This window comes from Sinocyclocheilus rhinocerous, unplaced genomic scaffold (genome assembly GCF_001515625.1).
Source record: "Sinocyclocheilus rhinocerous isolate Xijiao unplaced genomic scaffold, SAMN03320098_v1.1 scaffold441, whole genome shotgun sequence".
Classification (NCBI taxonomy): Eukaryota; Metazoa; Chordata; class Actinopteri; order Cypriniformes; family Cyprinidae; genus Sinocyclocheilus; species Sinocyclocheilus rhinocerous.
Window position 1 is genome coordinate 145,127 of NW_015640440.1, and position 18,680 is coordinate 163,806.

Consider the following 18,680-nt stretch of genomic DNA (forward strand, 5'->3'; position numbering starts at 1 on the left):
AGTGGCATTAAACAGCTTGAAAGATCAAAGACAATTTTTAATATAACTCCGACTGGATTCGTCTGAAAGAAGAAAGTCCTATACACCTAGGATGCCTCGGGGGTGAGTAAAACACAGCCTAATTTTCATTTTTGGGTGAACTAACCCTTTAAGTTATTTTTCACAAGAGTAGTTATGTATTTAAAAAGATACTTTAGTATAGTACATTACAGTTCATTTTTTCAGTAGCATGAAATAATTTTTTTCAAAAGAGCTTGACTATAGCTTAACTACTTTTAAACGAGTGGCAAGCTACAGTTTCAAATAGTGAGGCAGCTTCCTAGGTTTTGAAACTGAGCTGTAAGTCACCATTGCCTTGAGGGTTTGCACCCATAGATCTGCTCTTTGTTCTTCTCCTCGATCATTTGCCCCTCCCCCACTGCTACAGCACTTCCTCCATCATTACGTAACTCAGCCTCTATTGATCTCCATAGCGATTGCGGGAGCAGTTCTTAATCTAATCAGGCAGCAGTGTGTTGGGTCTCAGAGGGGCTACAGCTTCAGGACGTGTGGGAAGGAGAGAGGAGGAGGCTGTAAATCCAGTGAGGCAGAAAAGAGCTCATCATTACAGCAGAACGTCAGGCTCATAAAACACAATCACACTGAAGCGCATTGCCCTGCAGTGCACCAGATCTACTGAGAGCATGCATGTAGTGTGTTCGTGAATGAGGCTGGGTCGAAGCTTTGACCCCTCTTGATAGATGTCTAAAATTAGTTCCTTGACTAAATGGAATTAACAGTTGCATTTTGTTTGTAGTGGTGTTATTTTTCCCCAATTGTCTGTTGATTCATCATATGCAAAGGTAATAATTACTTAAAGGAATGGTTCACCCAAAAATGAAAATTTGCTGAAAATGTACTCACCCTCAAATTATCCAAGATGTAGATGAGTTTGTTTCTTCATCAGATTTGGAGAAATATACACCACTTGTTCACCAGTGGATCCTCTGCAGTGAATGGGTGCCGTCAGAATGAGAGTCCAAACAGCTGATAGAAACTTTGCAATAATCCACAAGTAATCCACACCACTCCAGTCCATCAGTTAACTTATATTGAAATGAAAAGCTTTGTGTTTGCAAGAAGGAAATCCATCATTGTGATGTTTTTAACTTCAAACTGTTGCTTCTGGCTAAAATACAAGTACTCTGTTCATAATACTGCTTTCTCCAGTGTCTCCAAGTCGTCTGAATCTGGAGAGAAATATGCACAGATTAAGCACCGTTTACATGTAAAAACAGTTCTAAAGTAATAAGTCAGTGGATTTTGGTGTGGGAGTACAACAGGGAATGGACTTTCACTGGAGGAAGTGTTATTATGGATTATGGACTTGTATTTTGGCCAGAAGCCAAGCTTGATGGATTTGTTTCTCACAAACACACAGCTTTTCACTTCACAGGATATTAATTGGTGGATTGGAGTTTTGTGGATTATTGTGATGACATCTTGGACAGCCTAAGAGTAAGAACATTTTCCCCAAATGTTCATTTTTTTTGGTGAACTATTCCTTTAAGGAGCACAACAATTTATGAATGTCATTGTGTTAAATAATGTCATACCAAGTGCCATTTTATTAAAGACAATTCATAATGTAATCCTTGTTTGGTTTGAAATAAAGCAATAGATGCACTCTTGAAAATGAAGAGAAAAATATTGTGTGGTTGTCAAATGTTAGTGCATTATATTGATAGTTAGTGTGATTGTCTACACCTGTGATTCCTTTGCTATGTGAACTATGTGAAAGAAAATGCATATTAAATACACTAAAAATGACAAAAACACCAGCTGATTCAAAGACATTGAGCAAAAATAATGAAGAGAAGTAAAGAGAAAATCATGTTTTGTATTTTGTGTGCAGATGACAGTTGATTTGAACTTTTTAAGTATCCAAATACTTTCTAGGGTGGCTGTTTTTGCCTAATTGAACTCATTTTTGACACATTTTCCTCTTCTTTAGTGCTCTTTCCTGCCAAAGTTCTCCATCCACGTTGAGACAAAGTATGAAGACAACAAAGGCATCAATGACAATGTATGTATACTGTATACAGTGTAAATATGTCTGCATGATTTCGTTGTTCCTGGTCTTTTCTCAATTGTCTTTCATCTCTACATCTTTTCTGTAAAGTGAGAACTGTTGATTGTGTGGAATGAGAGAACAGATGGGGGGAAAAAATCTAACTAGAAAGCCCAGTCGGTTCTCAGATTGCAGAACAATTTGTGGCATCACTAGATTTAGTGTGCTTATAAACCTTTGTAGAGTTGTGGGTCTGCCCCTGTTTATTTATTACCTTGATTAAATATTCATTCATTGTTAAAGGAATATTTCACACAGAAATGAAAAATTAGATGAAATTTTACCCTCTGGCCATCTAAGCACCATGAGTTTGTTTCTTCATCAGAACAGATTTGTAGAAATGTAGCATTGCATCAGTGTCTCAGCAATGGATGCTCTGCAGTGAATGGGTGCCGTCAGAATGAGAGTCCAAACAGCTGATAAAAACATCACAATATTCCACTCCGTACCACTCCAGTCCAACAATCAATAATATGCACAGATCAAGCACCATTAACAAGCGAAAAACAGTTCAAAACAAATATGTCGCTGGATTTTGATGTAAGAGGGCAACAGGAGATGGACTTGTTCACTGCGTTATTATGGCTTATGGACTTGTATTTTGGCCAGAAGCGACAATTTAAAGTTAAACGCCTCAATAATAGATTTGTATCTTAGAAACATGCAGATTTTCACTTTAAAAGAAGTTACCTGATGGACTGGAGTGGTACTGAGTGGAATATTGTGATGTTTTTATCAGCTGTTTGGACTCTCATTCTGACGGCACCCATTCACTGCAGAGCATCCATTGGTGAACAAGTGATGTAATGCTACATTTCTCCAAATCTGTTCAAAGAAGAAACAAATTCATGGTCTGATGGTAAGACATTTTTCAGCAAATTCTCATTTTTGGGTAAACTATTCCTTTAAAGGGATCATTCTCCCAAAATATTTGTCATCAGTTAGTCACCTGGCTTTCAAGCTCTAAAAAGTACATAAAATCAGCAGTAAAGTAGTCCATAGGATGTCATTCATACACATTTATGATGCATTGTCGCAGTTTTAGTGCTCAACAGAAACTGGAGCAAAGAGCAGGTTGGACATTCTGATAAGCTAAGCATCTGTTTCATTGAAGAAAGAAACTCGTGCAGGTTTTAAACTAAATGAGGTTCAACAAATGATGACAAAATTTCTGAATCTTTGGCTATTTCGCTAATATATACTGGAAGCTTTTCAGAAGTTTTGACTTCCTTAACACTGTGTAAATCTAAGTGGAAGAAACCCACTAGCCAAAAAGCGCTTGTGATTTCAGATGGGATTGGTCCTGGAGAGATTTCTGGGTGAGTTTGGCTCTTTAATAATGCTGGCCTGCGGTCAGTCTGAGAGCTTACATGCATCAGGATCGTTCCAGACGGCGGTTACGGTCTGTCTGAGCCAGTGCTGTCTGTGCTGTCCCGAGCTTCTGGTCTCGTCTCCGCGCACATGCTCACTCGCTTAGAAAGACTTTCGCATTGTTTTATTCCTTTGCTCTTGGCATCAAGTAACACTTTTATCCTCTGCCCCAAATGAGAGCATTTTAAGATCACTCACTGCAGACGGATCGTTTTTCCTCTTCTGTGATCAGTTTGAGGCATTTGTGAGTTTGTGTTTGAAGATCTAACATTTATAAATGATGTGCTTGAGATGGAGAGAAATCAGTTGTACAGAGTGATGGGATGAAGTAGTGACAACCAAAATTATATATCAAATTAACTCCAATTAAAAATGGAATTATAAGGTATTACAGTATTATGTTCTGAGAAGATATCTTGGAATACCAGATGTTGTATTTTCATACCATAATAGCGTACTGGAAAACAAGACAAGAAAATGATTGATTGCAGACAAAGTGATTGAATGATATATGAATGTGCTTGTGGCACTGTAAAGGAGAGGTGTAGGAGCCAGGTAGCATCTGTTGGTTCGCCTCAGGGCTATTTCTGCATCTGCAGGTGAGAAATAACAGAACACTGCATTCTTTGACCATCCGTGCTCAGTTTCATGCTCAGTTGAGTTGCCAACACTTCTTTAGTAACTGTGGCTGATGAGCAGAAAATAGCATCAGGTTTTATCACCCATCTCGTTCCATTGGCCGTGTGCCGTTGATTTGCCCTGTCCATGGTGCTGAAATCAAAGAGTGAGGGTCAGACCTATAATCACCCACACAACATTAATATGGCATCTTGTGGAAACATGAAAATGAATTATTTGTTATTTCAGCATCATTATACAGTATTTTTTTTAAAATAGCATAATTGTTCAATCCACATATTTTTGACTCTAGAGTCTTCTTTTGCAGCAATGATTTGGTATGCGTATACATGTGCATCTGTATTTGATGCCACTATTCTGGCAAACTTGAGTCCAGTGATTAATTCTATTTCAGACGTGCATCATTCTAGCAGCCTAAGACCCTGTAAATACCACTTTGCTGACAGGTACCTGTGCATCGTTACTTGAGATTGGCAATTTCAGGCACTTTAATGTTAAGTTGGCCTTGTGTTTGGGACCATTGCCTCACTGAAAAATACATTTTATCCAGAGCATGCTTTTATCATACTAAAACAGGTCCTCCTGCCTCATTTCTTTGTATCTTGCACCATCTATCCTTCTATTTCAACAAGAAGCCCAGTTCCTGCTGAGGAGAGGCAGCATGATGCTCTGGTGTTTTTGAGGTGTGGGCAGTGTTAGATTTGTTTTATATCACTTTGAATATCACTTTGCATTATAAAAGGTTAATTTGACTACAAAATCTTTTCCCACATCACAGATGATTCACCATTAAGCATTTTGACCTGCTCCAAACGTGCTTTCACATGGTTCTTTTAAAGTAATGGCTTCTGTTGAGCCACCTGTCCTGTACAAGCCCTGTGCTATTGATGCAGGTGGCTGAAGGGAAGGGGATGAAAAATAAGAGAGATTTGTGACATTTTGATGAGATTATAAAGACATTTTTATTTATTTGGATTAATGGGCACCAATATATTGTGCGCTATAAAACCAGAAACATACATTAACATAGTATTTTGGTTTCATGCTGATTTTTAAGTGCCTGTAAGATATTTCTGGAAAAAAAAAGATTTTTTTTTTTTATAGAATTTCTTGGTAACACAGCACTGTAAAAAAAATTCAGTTTTCTCAGGTAACCTAAAATGTGATTTAGTTACATCAAGGGTCAAATCAAATATAAATAGCACATTAGCATTAAAAGTTGACACACTTTGTTTGTCTGTGCGCTGTAAAGCTCTGATATAAAGAATGTTTTTGCGAAGGTGGCCGAAATGTCCAGTCAATAAAGAAAAGTTTTGCTCAGCAAGAAAAAAAAAACTTAGAGGGTACATTGGATAGGGGGGGGTCTATATTTTATCCCTCTTTTTTGTTGAAGAAAATATATAGATATTTTGGATGTGGAGAGTTTTTATTTTTATAACTAGATTAAGTCTTTTTTTTTTTTTTTGTCGACGATATTGCATATTGATATAGTCACAGTTAGTGTTTAATGTTGTTGGTGTTGTCTCATCTTCGTCCTTAGTCATGGAAAAAAGGTTGTCAATGAATATGATTAGTCATATTTTTCATTAACGAAATTAGCATAGGAACTAGCAAATGCAAGCTCTCAAAACAGTTTTTTTTACAGTCTAATTTCTTTAACTTGACAGTGTATTTGGTCACTTACACACCTGCTGTATTTGTGCTCACTGAGAATTTAATTACAAAACCATTGGCAATAATGGGGAGTTTGATCTTCCTTTGCTGCTGGAACAGCTTCCACTTCTTTACACTTCTGTTTTGGAAGGACTTTCCACTACTAGATGTTGGAAAATGTATGCAGGGATTTGCTCCCATTCAGACACAAGTGGCAGTGAAGTTTAGGCACTGACGTTTGGTCATGGGGTCTTAAAGTTCAAAGTGTGGACTTTGTGCAGGCCAGTCAAGTTGTTCCACACCAGACTCAGTAAATCATTCTTCATGGACCCCACTTTTTTGCTTAATCGAACACGGTCACGCAGCAGGTACAAGGGCCACCACTTTGCGGTTCTTCAGCGGAGAGATACTTGAACCCACCCCCTCATTAGTTTTTTGCACCTGTAGAACTCTGTTCAGTCTGCATCTGTAAGAGGAGAAAATACAAATCCTCGATCTGTATTCCGCCTCCTCATTGGCATGAGAGGCTGTTTCTGATGTTTTCCCTAAATTTGAGCCTGCTTTGAAGTTTAAACGGCGCGCTCCAGCATGCATTAGACTCTACTTTAATGTTGCTTATCACCACCATTGGGATTCAGAGTCTTTAAGAGTTTGTTCTTATATTTTGTTATTCGGCTTTGATAAACAAGCTTGTCCAAGTTTCGTGCTTTTGACTCCGTGGTGATTTTGCAATGTGGCCACAATTCAGAAATGAAGGCCGATTTTATTTATTAGAGCCGTCATTCAAGTCCTTTTCAAACTTCCCTTTCCGTCTTCCTCCCCATCTCTCTTGATAAGGTCCACCATACCTTATTTGATCAAATATTCAGCTACTCTGTCATGTCATCCCCTTTCATTCTTTGCTTTACAATTTCAACCCATCCATTCCTTGCTCTCACAGCTAGTGCACTCTCCTTTGTGTCTACATTTTTAAAATAAAGAGGTTTTATACATTTATCTCTATGTCATCCCTGAAGCTTACTGTCAGTCGGATATGAAAAGAATTACAATGTAATTGGCAAACCCACACAGGTGGCAGACAACAGGAGAGCCGTTCTCTCACCTGAAAGCACCTGATCTTTTGAAGCAAAGCGCCCTCACCCATTAAAGTCTTTGTTAGGCTGCAAGCACTCAGATGAGTGGCAGCTTATGCAATACACTCGCTGACATTGACTCACGCGTAGACCGAGAGCTCCTTCTTGTGGACAGCGTGTAGTCTGCAGCTGTAGAAGTGTTGGAGTCTGCTGAGAGTTGCTGAAGATTCTTATACTGTGACCCACAACAGAAAGACTTACACTGAGTCATATTCTGGTGACTAATGAACAAGCTTGTGTTCATGCTGAGAGGGATTTGCTGCAATAAAGCAACCAGAAGTCACTGTCAGTGAGAGATGATGATTTGTGATGGTGACAAAGTTGAGCAGCTACCTGTGGTTCAACATCCGCCCATTCAGAGACCATTGACATGTAAAATGACCAACAACGAAGTTGAACCTCACAAACTTTGAAAAATCCCATTTATTAAATCAATCTGGGAACCTGTTAAGCATGACTTACTTTCTTTGCGGTTGTTCAGTTTGTGTGCAGTAAATATCAGACTCTTGGACTGTGGGTGTGAGACTAAGTCCATGTCCACACGTACACGGGTATTTTTATAAACAGATTTTTTCCTTCTTCCGTTTTAAAAAAAATCTCCGTCCACATGAAAACGCAAACGCATGCTATGAAGCACTGTCAAGAGCATGCCAAACCAACAGGTGGCGATATAATCTCAACCGTAAAGCCATGTTGGCCAATCAGAAGCCTGAAAAAGTCTCCAGTAGGCGGAGATAACAGTGCAGGCGCCGACGTCACGAGCCAAAAACTCCGGTTTCAGCTAATCAAGGTCTTCTGGATTACTAGAAACCTCCAGGCAGATGTATTGGGGCAGATTGGAGCTAAACTCTGCAGGATAGTGGCCCTCCAGGAGCGAATTGGACACCCCTGAGTTAATCAGTTAATCTACTACACACAAATGCAATGAGCCACAAGCGACAAGGTGTTCTGTAGTTGCTTGGTTTCTAATTCTGTCATGTTCTGTCACTCCACCCACAGTAATATATCATCCGTTCCCCATATCTGTATTTTACAGATCAAATATGTTCTGATTGCGAATGTGTTGCATCTCACACCATTGTTGCTTTCAGTGTGGACAGACAAAGGAAACGTGTTATATCACATCTGGTTAAAGCTAATTTGGAGTTTGTGAAGTACATCCTGACTTTTTCAGTAGCAGTGGTTGCTGGTAGATTTTTAAAAAATAATTTTCTCTCTAACATCCTCTCATTGTGCTCTAGATCTTTGATACAGAGCCCCGAGATGAAGAAACAGAGGTGTGCTTTATTGACATCGCCTACGATGAGATCCCAGAGCGCTATTACAAGGAGTCTGAGGTAAGATATTTCTTTAATAAAACACATAAATATATGATCCATTAAAGAAATGGTAAATAATTTATAAGCAATACAAATGTACAAAGTACAAATTTCCCTCTAAGGTACAGTATGTGCTCATATTCACCTCTATATTTTATATTCCCCTCCAATATTTTCCTCGCTGGCCTCTGTGATTTATTCATTTGAGCTCTGTTGATATGGGATTTAGTGCTGATGGCATTTTGTTTTGAAGAAACAGGGGAGTGCTTCTCCCACATAGACGAAAACAAAGGAGTATGGGTTATTTTTAAGCCGATACTGAATTATTAAAGAGGCCCTGTTGAGATCTCTTCTGGATACACGCAAGACTCAGAATCACCTCTCCACTGTAATTCATTTTCACATACTGACTTTCTCCTCCTGCAGAGGTAAGTAAGCATAGACAGATGAGAGGAGTGCAGTGTTATCTTTCTCTGGCAGGAGCTTGCTGCTATCTAAGGATCCAGGCCAGCAGTGGTTCTGTTTGAGGAATAAAAAAGCAGAGGTGGAATTAGATGTGGAAAGGAAAAGAACAGCTGCAGTGCTGGGAATGATAAGTGATCACTCTAGTCCTCATTTAAACAAATAAAATCACTTATGTCACAGAAAAAAAAATCAGCACTATGTCCTAATAGGGCACAATGCAAATAAAGCAAGTAATGTTAATCTCGTCAATGTTTGTTCAAAAACATCTGTTGGTGAAGGGTTTATTTTGTCAACAATAAAAAGGCATGCCTTTAAGTAAATAATTTTATTGAAAACGTACTGAAAGTATGAAGAGAAAAAATAACATCGCAAAGAATCAACAGTGCACGAACAATGGTTTTAAAAGAAGAAATATGTGTAGACGTGATTCAGTTAATCCATTCATAGTATGTTGGGGTATTGACCGCCTATTAAACACCAGTAAACTGAACTGCATCTGGTTAGGACATGCTGTTAAACTGACATGGTGTGTGTAATGTACCCTAAAGCATTGCAAAGTTTAATTGTCATAGATATCTGGGTTTTAAACAGAATATGACTAAAGGTGTATTTCAAGGTAATAAAAATGTACTTAGTCCTCTGTGTTTCTAAACAACCTGTGGATCTCAGTCATTGACAGTCAACATCTTAGTCTGGGGAAGTTCCAATTGGCATTTGTGTGCCCCTCGAGGGCATTTTGGGAAGGAGACACTATTTGTAGGGTTGTTACAAGCAAAAGTGAACAAATCCATTCACAAAGGTCCTTTTCCTGATGCTGTTAGCCTGCCGCAGACGACACCATACTACACACACAAGCATTCACATCAAAACTGAAGTATACTTTGTGCTTAAGTTTATCAGTGATGGTCAATTCAAGGTCAGTTTGAACTTTGATCAAAAACAATGAGCTTCCAGGCAACTGCCATTGATATGAATGGCTAGCTTTCTCCAGGTATTATAGACCTCATTGATGCCAGGATTCTTACCATTCTTGTGTAGGTGAGATGATTTTGTTGTCTATTGAAATAACAAGGTCTTTGCAGGATTGGTTCTTGGCCAGGATGATCAGCAGCTCAGTTTTCAATAAATTCAGATATGCAGGCAGAAATATGTTAATACCAGATGATATTTGGTTGTCAGAGGGTAAAAAGAGAATTAATTGAGTATCATCTGCATAGTAATAATGGGGAAAAGCTCTGAGAGGTGAGAATTTTGCAAAGTGATTCGGAGAGTAAAAATGGGCCAGGTACTGAACCCTGTGGAACACCGGTGGGTAGTTGGTGTGTAGAGCACTCACTTCAAGTGCTCTGCCCTCCAGAGTGAGTAGAGCAAAGTGATGTTAACTTTTAAATGGAATTCACTCAAATTTTGTGCATAAATAAAGATGCAGTATGCTTTCGTGTGTTCCAGCTAGAACAGGGTGGCAGATACAGGCATTAAACACAATAATACTGGGTAGACATTTTTTTTAATAAATACAGCATGTACAAATAAAGAAAAAAAAAATCTAAAATGAAACTGTAATCATATAATTAACAATAATATAATTAACATCTGTAAATTAAATGTAAAATCGTAGATATATTTGGTTTGTTTGCAGAAATTTGCCACCAACCAGAACTCAACCAGTACAAGGACATGTTTACAGTGAGAATATCTAAAACGTCTCTGATCAAAGTTGGACTGGAGACTAATTTATCATTTATTATTAACTGTAAAATTAGATATCCAATCGTCAGAGCCATTGCTTAGTGTTTTGCATAGTTGGCATGTGCTGGTTCATGTAATTTTCTGACCTGAGTCCCCCCTTTTCTTCCAGTCATCTCCTGTCTTCTTTCTATTCTGCTATGAATAAGTCTTATAAAGGTTTAAATGAGACATTCTTGTGTATTGTACTGTATATAAAATAAACTCTGTGGGCCATTTTATTTCCATTCCAGGACTTTTTATTTCACTTCCATTCTGTATTTCCACTCCAGGACCCACGATACTTTAAATCCGAGAAGACAACCCGGGGTTTGCTGAAGGAAGGCTGGAGGGACACACAGGATCCCATCATGTGCTCCTATAAGCTAGTAACGGTGAAGTTCGAGGTGTGGGGACTTCAGACACGTGTGGAGCAGTTTGTGCACAAGGTCACTTCCACCACTCCACATATCCCGGGCGAGCCCCCTAAAACCCTAACCTTGTAGTTACTCTCATTGCACATCACTCAAATCTATAGATAGATCTGTCTATCCAGCTGTGCTTACCATGATATCATCTAGCAGAACAAGTCCTTGGATCATCTTTGTTGGTTCTGGAACAATATTCCTGTCAACCAATCAGATTTAAGGGTTAGGATTAGTCAGCTTTGTGCTGGAGCTGAGGCTTCAACAACATTTCTTTTAACGGTTCATTTCCCTCTGATGTTAGGGTTATTGTTAGCATTGGGGTTAGGGAAGATTAGGAGTATGTTTGTTTGACAAAAATAATTTTCCAGGACCAACAAAAGATCCAGGAACACATCTACTTGGCAACATCAGAATTACCATATATTTGTACCTGTCTTTTTTTCTGTAGGTGGTGAGGGATGTGCTGTTGCTGGGTCATAGACAGGCTTTCGCTTGGGTTGATGAGTGGATTGGTAAGTTTGGCATTGACCAGCCAGTCATGCACACAGCCTTCCCTTCAGATTGCTGTTTATTCATCTCTTTACATTTATTTGCCGTTTCATTTGTTTTGACTCTGTCCCAGAGTCGTGACTAACAAACCTCACGAATGCCATAGCTCACAACCGTGTTTAGTCTCATGAGTCACTGCAAGAACAAACAGACAGAAAAGAGATGTTTCAGCTGAGAAATTCAGCTCTTTAAAGTTGTTCTTCATGTTCTCATCAAGGACCTTAACCATACTGATTAGATTAGATGACTTGAACAAATTGTTCAGTCATGAACACTGAAAGTGTTCAGATTGCAAAACATAGAAAGCAGAGCCGTTTTCTGCTAAAAAAAAAAAAAGGAGCATCCCTTTTACTTCTGTTGAGCACATTGTGTTCTCAGTGAGCTCCTAAACGTGCAGCGAGTGTGAAGGAGGAGGAAACAATGGTTCATTGAGTTGTTGAATTAGAGCAGGGGTCTCCAATCCTCCTCCTGGAGGGCCACCTTTCAGCAGAGTTTAGCTCTGGCCCCAATTAAACACAGCTAATTAAGGTCTTCAGAATCACTAAAGGTGTGATGAAGCTAAACTCTGCCGGAAGGTGGCTCTTCAGGAGTAGGACTGGACACCCCTGAATTAAAGGTACCCCTCACCACCATCATGACATTATTAACCAGGATTTGACAACTAAGGAAGACAGCTATAAATAATAGGCAAACAATTGCCTGTAGAAACAAATAAAAATGACAAAATATTTTACTGTAGCTTGGTAATGGAAGCCTCGTGAACATCAGATGGAATATGATTTTATATTGGATTTGGTTAATCCAGGGGGTGTCAAACTTAGCCTCTGGAGGGCCATAGTCCCAATTGAACACACCTGATCAAGCTCATTCAGTCCTTCAGGATTACTATAAGACTACAGGTAGATGGATTTAAGCAATGTTGGAACTATACTCCTCAGGACTGTTGCCCTTCAGGATCTTGAGTTTAACACCACTGGTTTAGTCCAATATAAATTACATTAGTGATACCCCACTAATAGAAATTCCTTTGCTTTGGATGTTTAAAGACATGACAATAGAGGAAGTGAGAGAATATGAACGAGCCACTCAGGAAGCCACCAATAAGAAGCTGGGAACCTTTCCGCCAGCTATTTCCATCAGCGAGACGCCCCTGCCAGCCTGCGCTCGTAGCGGCCCATCCAGCGCTCCCTCTACACCCCTCTCCACTGAAGCTCCAGACTTCCTTTCTGTGCCCAAGGACAGACCACGGAAGAAGTCAGCTCCGGAGACCCTAACTCTTCCTGACCCAGCACGGAGAGACTCTGCCTTCCGCCTTCCCAGTCTCTTTTTCTGGGGTCCCAGCACCCCGCAACCTGAGTAAACCTCAGTTCTGGCCTTAGTTTATGAAAACATACCCCAGTAATTTGTTTATTTGACACAATCAAATCAGTCTCTCTTTAAATACTAAAAGATACTTACATTTTCCCAAAGACACACACACACACACACAGAGTGGCTTTTCAACCTGTCCAACCTCATGTTTTACACTGGGAGTTAATTTACAATAGGCCAAAAAGTGCATTCTGACATACAAAAACGTTACAGATCATTGTTAAAAATATCTCAGGAGTTGTCACATTGATAGGCAGAGCTGAATCTTTTTCTTTCTTTTTCTTACTTTTTTTTTGTTTCCTTCTTGCTGAGCCATTTTTCCTACATATGTTGAATATGGATAGGATTTGTAGCCAATGTTGTTTTGCTGTAGTGGGGTATTTAATTATATATTCTGCTCGGTTAATATTTCAGTTGTGATATTATGTTAACGTGACTTTATCCTCAGGCTTCTGAATTTCTCACTCAAATTAATCAGTGTTTGACATGTACTGTAAATATCTCATTTATACGAATGTAGGGTTCAATTTGATAGTGGTTTCATTATGCTCTTGTTTTTAACTTTGATCAGTCCCATTCCCATGGACTCAGAAAACCAAGTTATACCAATTTTACTGACCTAGCACTTTTGCATGGTCTGTTGTTAGACAATACAAACTGGAACTTGTACATACTGTAGTTTATCTTCATAATATATTTGATGGGTTGCGGAGCATCTGCCATGTAACTGAGTATGCTGTTCTACATTATATGTTCTTGGTTGGGATTAATGTGATGCATTATTATCCATGAATATGAATTAAGTCCTCAAAGAATGCTTGATAATTAGACTGTTGTATAATCTTTGAGCTCTAAGGAATGTTTGCTGCTGCTGGCCAATGTATACTTTGTAAATTGTAAAGCTCTTGTATTCTTGCTGGTTCCCGCATATCTGTTCTTTTAAACTTAAATACTCTTTTCTAAAGGATTCAGAAATGCACATGCCAAATCTTGGGAAATCATGCTTTTGATGTCAACTGCCATTGTGAAATTAAAGCATTTGCTATCCATTGGGATTTCTACTTCATTCCAGTTTCACCAAACCTGTCATCTCTTTCCCATTTATGTTGCAAAATATGCTGTGTGTGGTAAATCTATGCTTGCCAGAAATGTTAAGTGTGAAGTGTTATACATCGAAGGGATATATTATAGCAGCTTTCATATCTTTAATAGTTAAGATGCAATGGCTTTTCCTCTAATTCTAAAGGTCTTCTTTACCATCCTTACTGGTGCAACCCTATTTTGAATTTTGAGCCCAAAAATGAATATTCTGTCATCTACTCACCCTCAAGTCATTCTAAGCATGTGACTTGCTTTCTTCTGTGAAGCAAAAAATAAGATATTTTAAAGAATGTTGGTAATCCAACACTTTCGGTTCCTATTGATTTTCATTGTATGGACAAAAATACAATGGAAGGCAATGGGAACTGAAACTTTGGTTACCAACATTCTTCAAAATATCGTTTTCTGTGTTCCACAGAACAAATACATGCAGGTTTGGGACAACATAAGTGATGATAGAATTATCTTTTTTTGGTGAACTTTAATTCTAAAAATCATGAAGGTTAGTATAGGTCTGTTACGTTAATTAATTGTCTAATATTGTCTGAAGCTGATTGCTGTACTTGACATTTTAAAGCATCACCACAGCAAGAAATATATTATTTTGGGACTTTATTTCAGGACTGTGTTGTCAGGGTAGCAAACTCAGAGTAATAGATTTCACAAGCACATGATGCATAAGATGGCAATAAAAAGGAAATATTGCAAATATTTAAATAAATAAAAACATGTCTTCGATCAGTTTCTTTCCATTGTTGGTAAATGTTGCCTCCAAACCAGTGGCGTCATTTGCACGCGTTCTATAGACATGTTTCTCATGTCTGTGAGGCACGAGTTCGGTTCATTTTTGACGCGTTCAAGTTTGGTTTTGTTGTTATTGTGAGCAGTGTTGGGGGTAACGCATTACAAGTAACGTGAGTTACGTAATCGGATTACTTTTTTTCAAGTAACTAGTAAAGTAACGCATTACTTTTTTAATTTGCAAGAAAATATCTGAGTTACTTTTTCAAAAAAGTAACGCCAGTTACTTTGTTTTCCCATTTATTGACTGACAAGTCTCCTGTCCCCATATTGGGAGAAATCGGGAGTACAGAGGCGTTGTGTGCGCTGTGTGAACATGATGTTACTGTAAAAAGTTCTAGACTAAATGTGAATGTGCATTAATTCATCCCACTCACAAAAAACAGATTTAGTATTCATCAAAATGAATTAAAACAGTGAAATGCAAACTCAGAATATGACGCAAACCCATTACTTTTAAAAGTAACTTTCCCCAACACTGATTGTGAGTGAACACAAACAAATGTAGACCTTTACCAGATTCGAACGATGTAATTATTCTTGTCTGTACGACAAAAATGACGGAGTATAAGTGCAAGTGATCGCAGCGGCGCCTCCTGTCATGCAGTTTAAGCGCACTGCTAGTCAGCTTCCACACGCCGCACAAACACTTGGAAATGCGCACATTTAATATAGACATTATAGCCTACGTGTAATATAGAGCGGCCCCCTCATTTTATGATAGGCCCCCCCAAAATTACAATTCTGGCTACGCCACTGCTCCAAACGTCCATTTTTGAGTTTTGATTTTAGTAATTGTGTACAAGAACGTAAATGAAACATTTTTTGTGATGAAACGAAAGCATGGACAGATCTTCCATATCGTATGGAATCTTAAGTTAAAAAATTTAATAAAAAAAAAAAAAAGAGAAAAGAGTCACAATTCTGACTTTATATCTAGCAATTTTATATCTCACAATTTCGATTTAAATGTATATTAATTCATTTGTTTATTCATTTATTTATTCCTTTTTTTATTATTATTTTTATTTATTGGTTGTATGCATTGTTGTTGATTGGGTTTTGAGATGTGGGGTTTGCATTCAAACGTGGAGATAGATGAATGTGAGCTTGTAGGGACAGAGTTTAAGAGGACTAAACATATAGACTGGGACTAAATAATTGGAGAAGTCCAGTATAAGTCACCAGAGATAAGTTATGATAAGTAATATGATTTTTACCGGAAGGTCCAGTGAGGACATTTTGATTAAACATAACGAGGTCATTTAAAAATAATAATAATAATAATAAAATAAAATACATGCATGGTCAAACTGTTCACAACAAGATCCATAATATGCATTTAGAAAACAGACAGGGTGAATTTTAATTTAATGCCGCCTTTAACATTTATCATGTTATTTGTTTGTTACAGACTTTACGGACTTTTAAATGGGCGCTGACTTTTATTTTGAAGTTAGAATTTTAGGCTTTTATTTTGAAAGCGTGTTTTTATAGCTGTTGTTTACACGATAAGCGAACAGTAGCCTATGTGCTATCTGAGTGAGATATCGGTTTAATCCTAATTAAGGACCACGTTCAGGTTTTGGTACGTCACATATTAAACTTTCCCTTTAGATGATAATTAATTTCTTGAGAAAGACACGTTAGCTGGTGGGAGTAGTGCTGTTTTTGTTTTCAGATAGGTTAGCCTGGTTAGTTGTGTTAGTCAGTGAATGAACTGCATTGTATTCATTCATAATCGCACTGATTTATTAGCAAAATCTATTTGCTAATGCTGAGATCAGCGGGGGGTTAATAACTCATCCCGCCATGGCTCAACGAGACCATCATCACGAGTCTGCTCATAAAAGATGCACAGACTCCAGCAGTGATTATAACACGAATAAGCGCCGTAGACCATCAGATGAAAGGCAGCACAGAGCAGCCGAGACTCTGAGCGCTCACAGACAGCTGTATGAGAGACACTTCCCGCTCTACAAGCAGCCTGTGGAGGTGGGCTGCTTCTCTCTGGACTCTCACAGGAGCTTCTACAACGACCAGAGGCGGCTGCGGTACTATGTCCAGCCCCGGAAAAGTCCAGATTTGAATTTAAGGGACGGATACACCAGCCGCTTCGTAAAGCGAGATGAAAGCGTGAAAGAGAAGCTTGATCACGTGCTGAAGTGGATTCTGGCCAACAGAGACAAGATTCAAAGCAGAGACCACACCCCCTCATCCGGGTGAGATGTACATTCTGCTCTTTTTTACTTCTCTATAAGGAAATATATTTTTACTGTAAAGTATAATTAAAGACAGACCTACAATAGGTTCATAATTAATTAATAATTATTAAATAGATAGATAGCATTTCATAGGGCCCTATATTGTACAAATAAATAAATAATAAACGTTTTATTATTTCAACAATTAATTAGATGTGCTTTTTGATTACTACAATTTAATTTAACCAGTGAAACATGATAAATCAAAACAGGGGGGAATGTAGAACAGAAGAATATAAACATTAAAAAAAGCTTATGCTAAAGTGCTTAAGACTTTTCCCACACAACAACTCCGTTTTTGTATAAATTACATTTTAATGTATTTTCTTTTAATATATTAATAAATACAACTTACGTGTTAAGTCACATTACTTGAAATAAAATAACAAATATTTTTCTTAGCTGGTTGCCACTGCAACATTTCTCATTTTCATTCAGTTTAACCTGATGTACAAAAAAAAAAAAAACTGAAATTAAAATGAAAATGAGTAATAATCATTTAAATGGTAATAATAGACTATAACAAATTACTTAAATACGTTTTTTTTTCATTGCGATGTCAGGACAGGGAAAAAAAAGTCAAATAGAATTTTCAGAACTTCGTTATAATAGAAGAGGCATATTGAAGTCATTTTATGTCCTTTTTTCTACATTTCTATGTGTTTTTGAATATATGAGTGCCACATAATTGACCCAGATTGTATGTACTGCACAGCTGGATTATTGTAAAAAACCATTAAAAAAAATAATTATAAATCAAAATGACTTGAAATAAATGTTGCTTGAAATAAAGTAAAATAAAATATAAAAGCATTTATTTCAGCTAGTTGCCAACGCCACATTTCTCATTTTCATTAAGTTGATGCACTAAAATAACAAAAACTAAAACTGAAATAAAAATGACGAATCGCGCAACAAAAGTACATTCGGGGAAATTAAAATAAAACGAATGTAAAACTAAACTAGCACTGCAGCGCAGATGTCTAGTTTCTGTCAGTTGTTTATTGTTTTCTGTTGAGCTATTGAGTGTGTTTGCAGCGCTCTAGGAGTGGACTTTGTGACATGGAGAGGACACCTAACCAAAGTGCTGACCACCCCATACGAGACTCAAGAGGGATGGATGCTGGCCGCCTCCAAATTCAGAGGCACCATCTACATCAGTGAGGTGGAAACAGAGACTGCCAGAGTGAACCGAGAGACCCGCTCCGAGCGACAGGAGGAGATGATGTACTGGGGCTACAAGTTTGAGCAGTACATATGCGCAGGTTTGGGACGACTAGTACTTTGTACTGTCAGACTGGTGATAGTGAAAGATCTCACCACTTATCGACCGTTTTCCTTCCTTTTAAGATGATGTGGATGGGACTCCAGACCCAGGGGGCGTCGTGAACACAAACGAGGCGTTCTGTACGGTGGTTCAGACGCGTCTGGCTGACCATAAGCTGCTCTTCTCTGGAGAGGTGGACTGCCGCGTCAGAGACCCCGATGCTCCTGCGGCGCCGGGATGTTATGTGGAGCTCAAGACCTCCGCAGAGATCTGCACCCCGAAACAGCGAAGCAACTTCCACAGGTGAAACTATCAACACCAGCTGGTCATTCCACAGAATTAAAGGGTTAGTTCACCCCAAAATGAAAATTCTGACATTAATTACTCACCCTCATGTCGTTCCAAACCCGTAAGACCTTCGTTCATCTTTGGAACACAAATTAAGATATTTTTGATGGAATCTGAGAGCTCTCTGACCCTCCAT

At 38.4% G+C, this 18,680-nt stretch overlaps 2 protein-coding genes across 2 annotated transcripts in view; both read left to right on the top strand.

Annotated features, from left to right (window-relative positions):
* The window catches only part of LOC107752702 (cytoplasmic phosphatidylinositol transfer protein 1-like), an 88,999-nt gene extending 74,954 nt beyond the window's left edge, over window positions 1-14,045 (top strand). The window contains exons 5-9 of the mRNA XM_016568725.1: window positions 1,994-2,065; window positions 8,148-8,243; window positions 10,709-10,864; window positions 11,292-11,355; window positions 12,439-14,045. Coding sequence (XP_016424211.1) covers window positions 1,994-2,065; window positions 8,148-8,243; window positions 10,709-10,864; window positions 11,292-11,355; window positions 12,439-12,752 — 702 coding nt within the window. The 3' untranslated portion in view covers window positions 12,753-14,045. The remainder of the gene's footprint in view (window positions 1-1,993; window positions 2,066-8,147; window positions 8,244-10,708; window positions 10,865-11,291; window positions 11,356-12,438) is intronic.
* A 2,135-nt stretch (window positions 14,046-16,180) lies between these two features.
* The window catches only part of LOC107752708 (decapping and exoribonuclease protein-like), a 5,916-nt gene continuing 3,416 nt past the window's right edge, over window positions 16,181-18,680 (top strand). Inside the window, exons 1-3 of the mRNA XM_016568731.1 lie at window positions 16,181-16,887; window positions 17,968-18,194; window positions 18,280-18,499. Of these exons, the coding sequence (XP_016424217.1) occupies window positions 16,478-16,887; window positions 17,968-18,194; window positions 18,280-18,499 (857 nt within the window). The 5' untranslated portion in view covers window positions 16,181-16,477. The remainder of the gene's footprint in view (window positions 16,888-17,967; window positions 18,195-18,279; window positions 18,500-18,680) is intronic.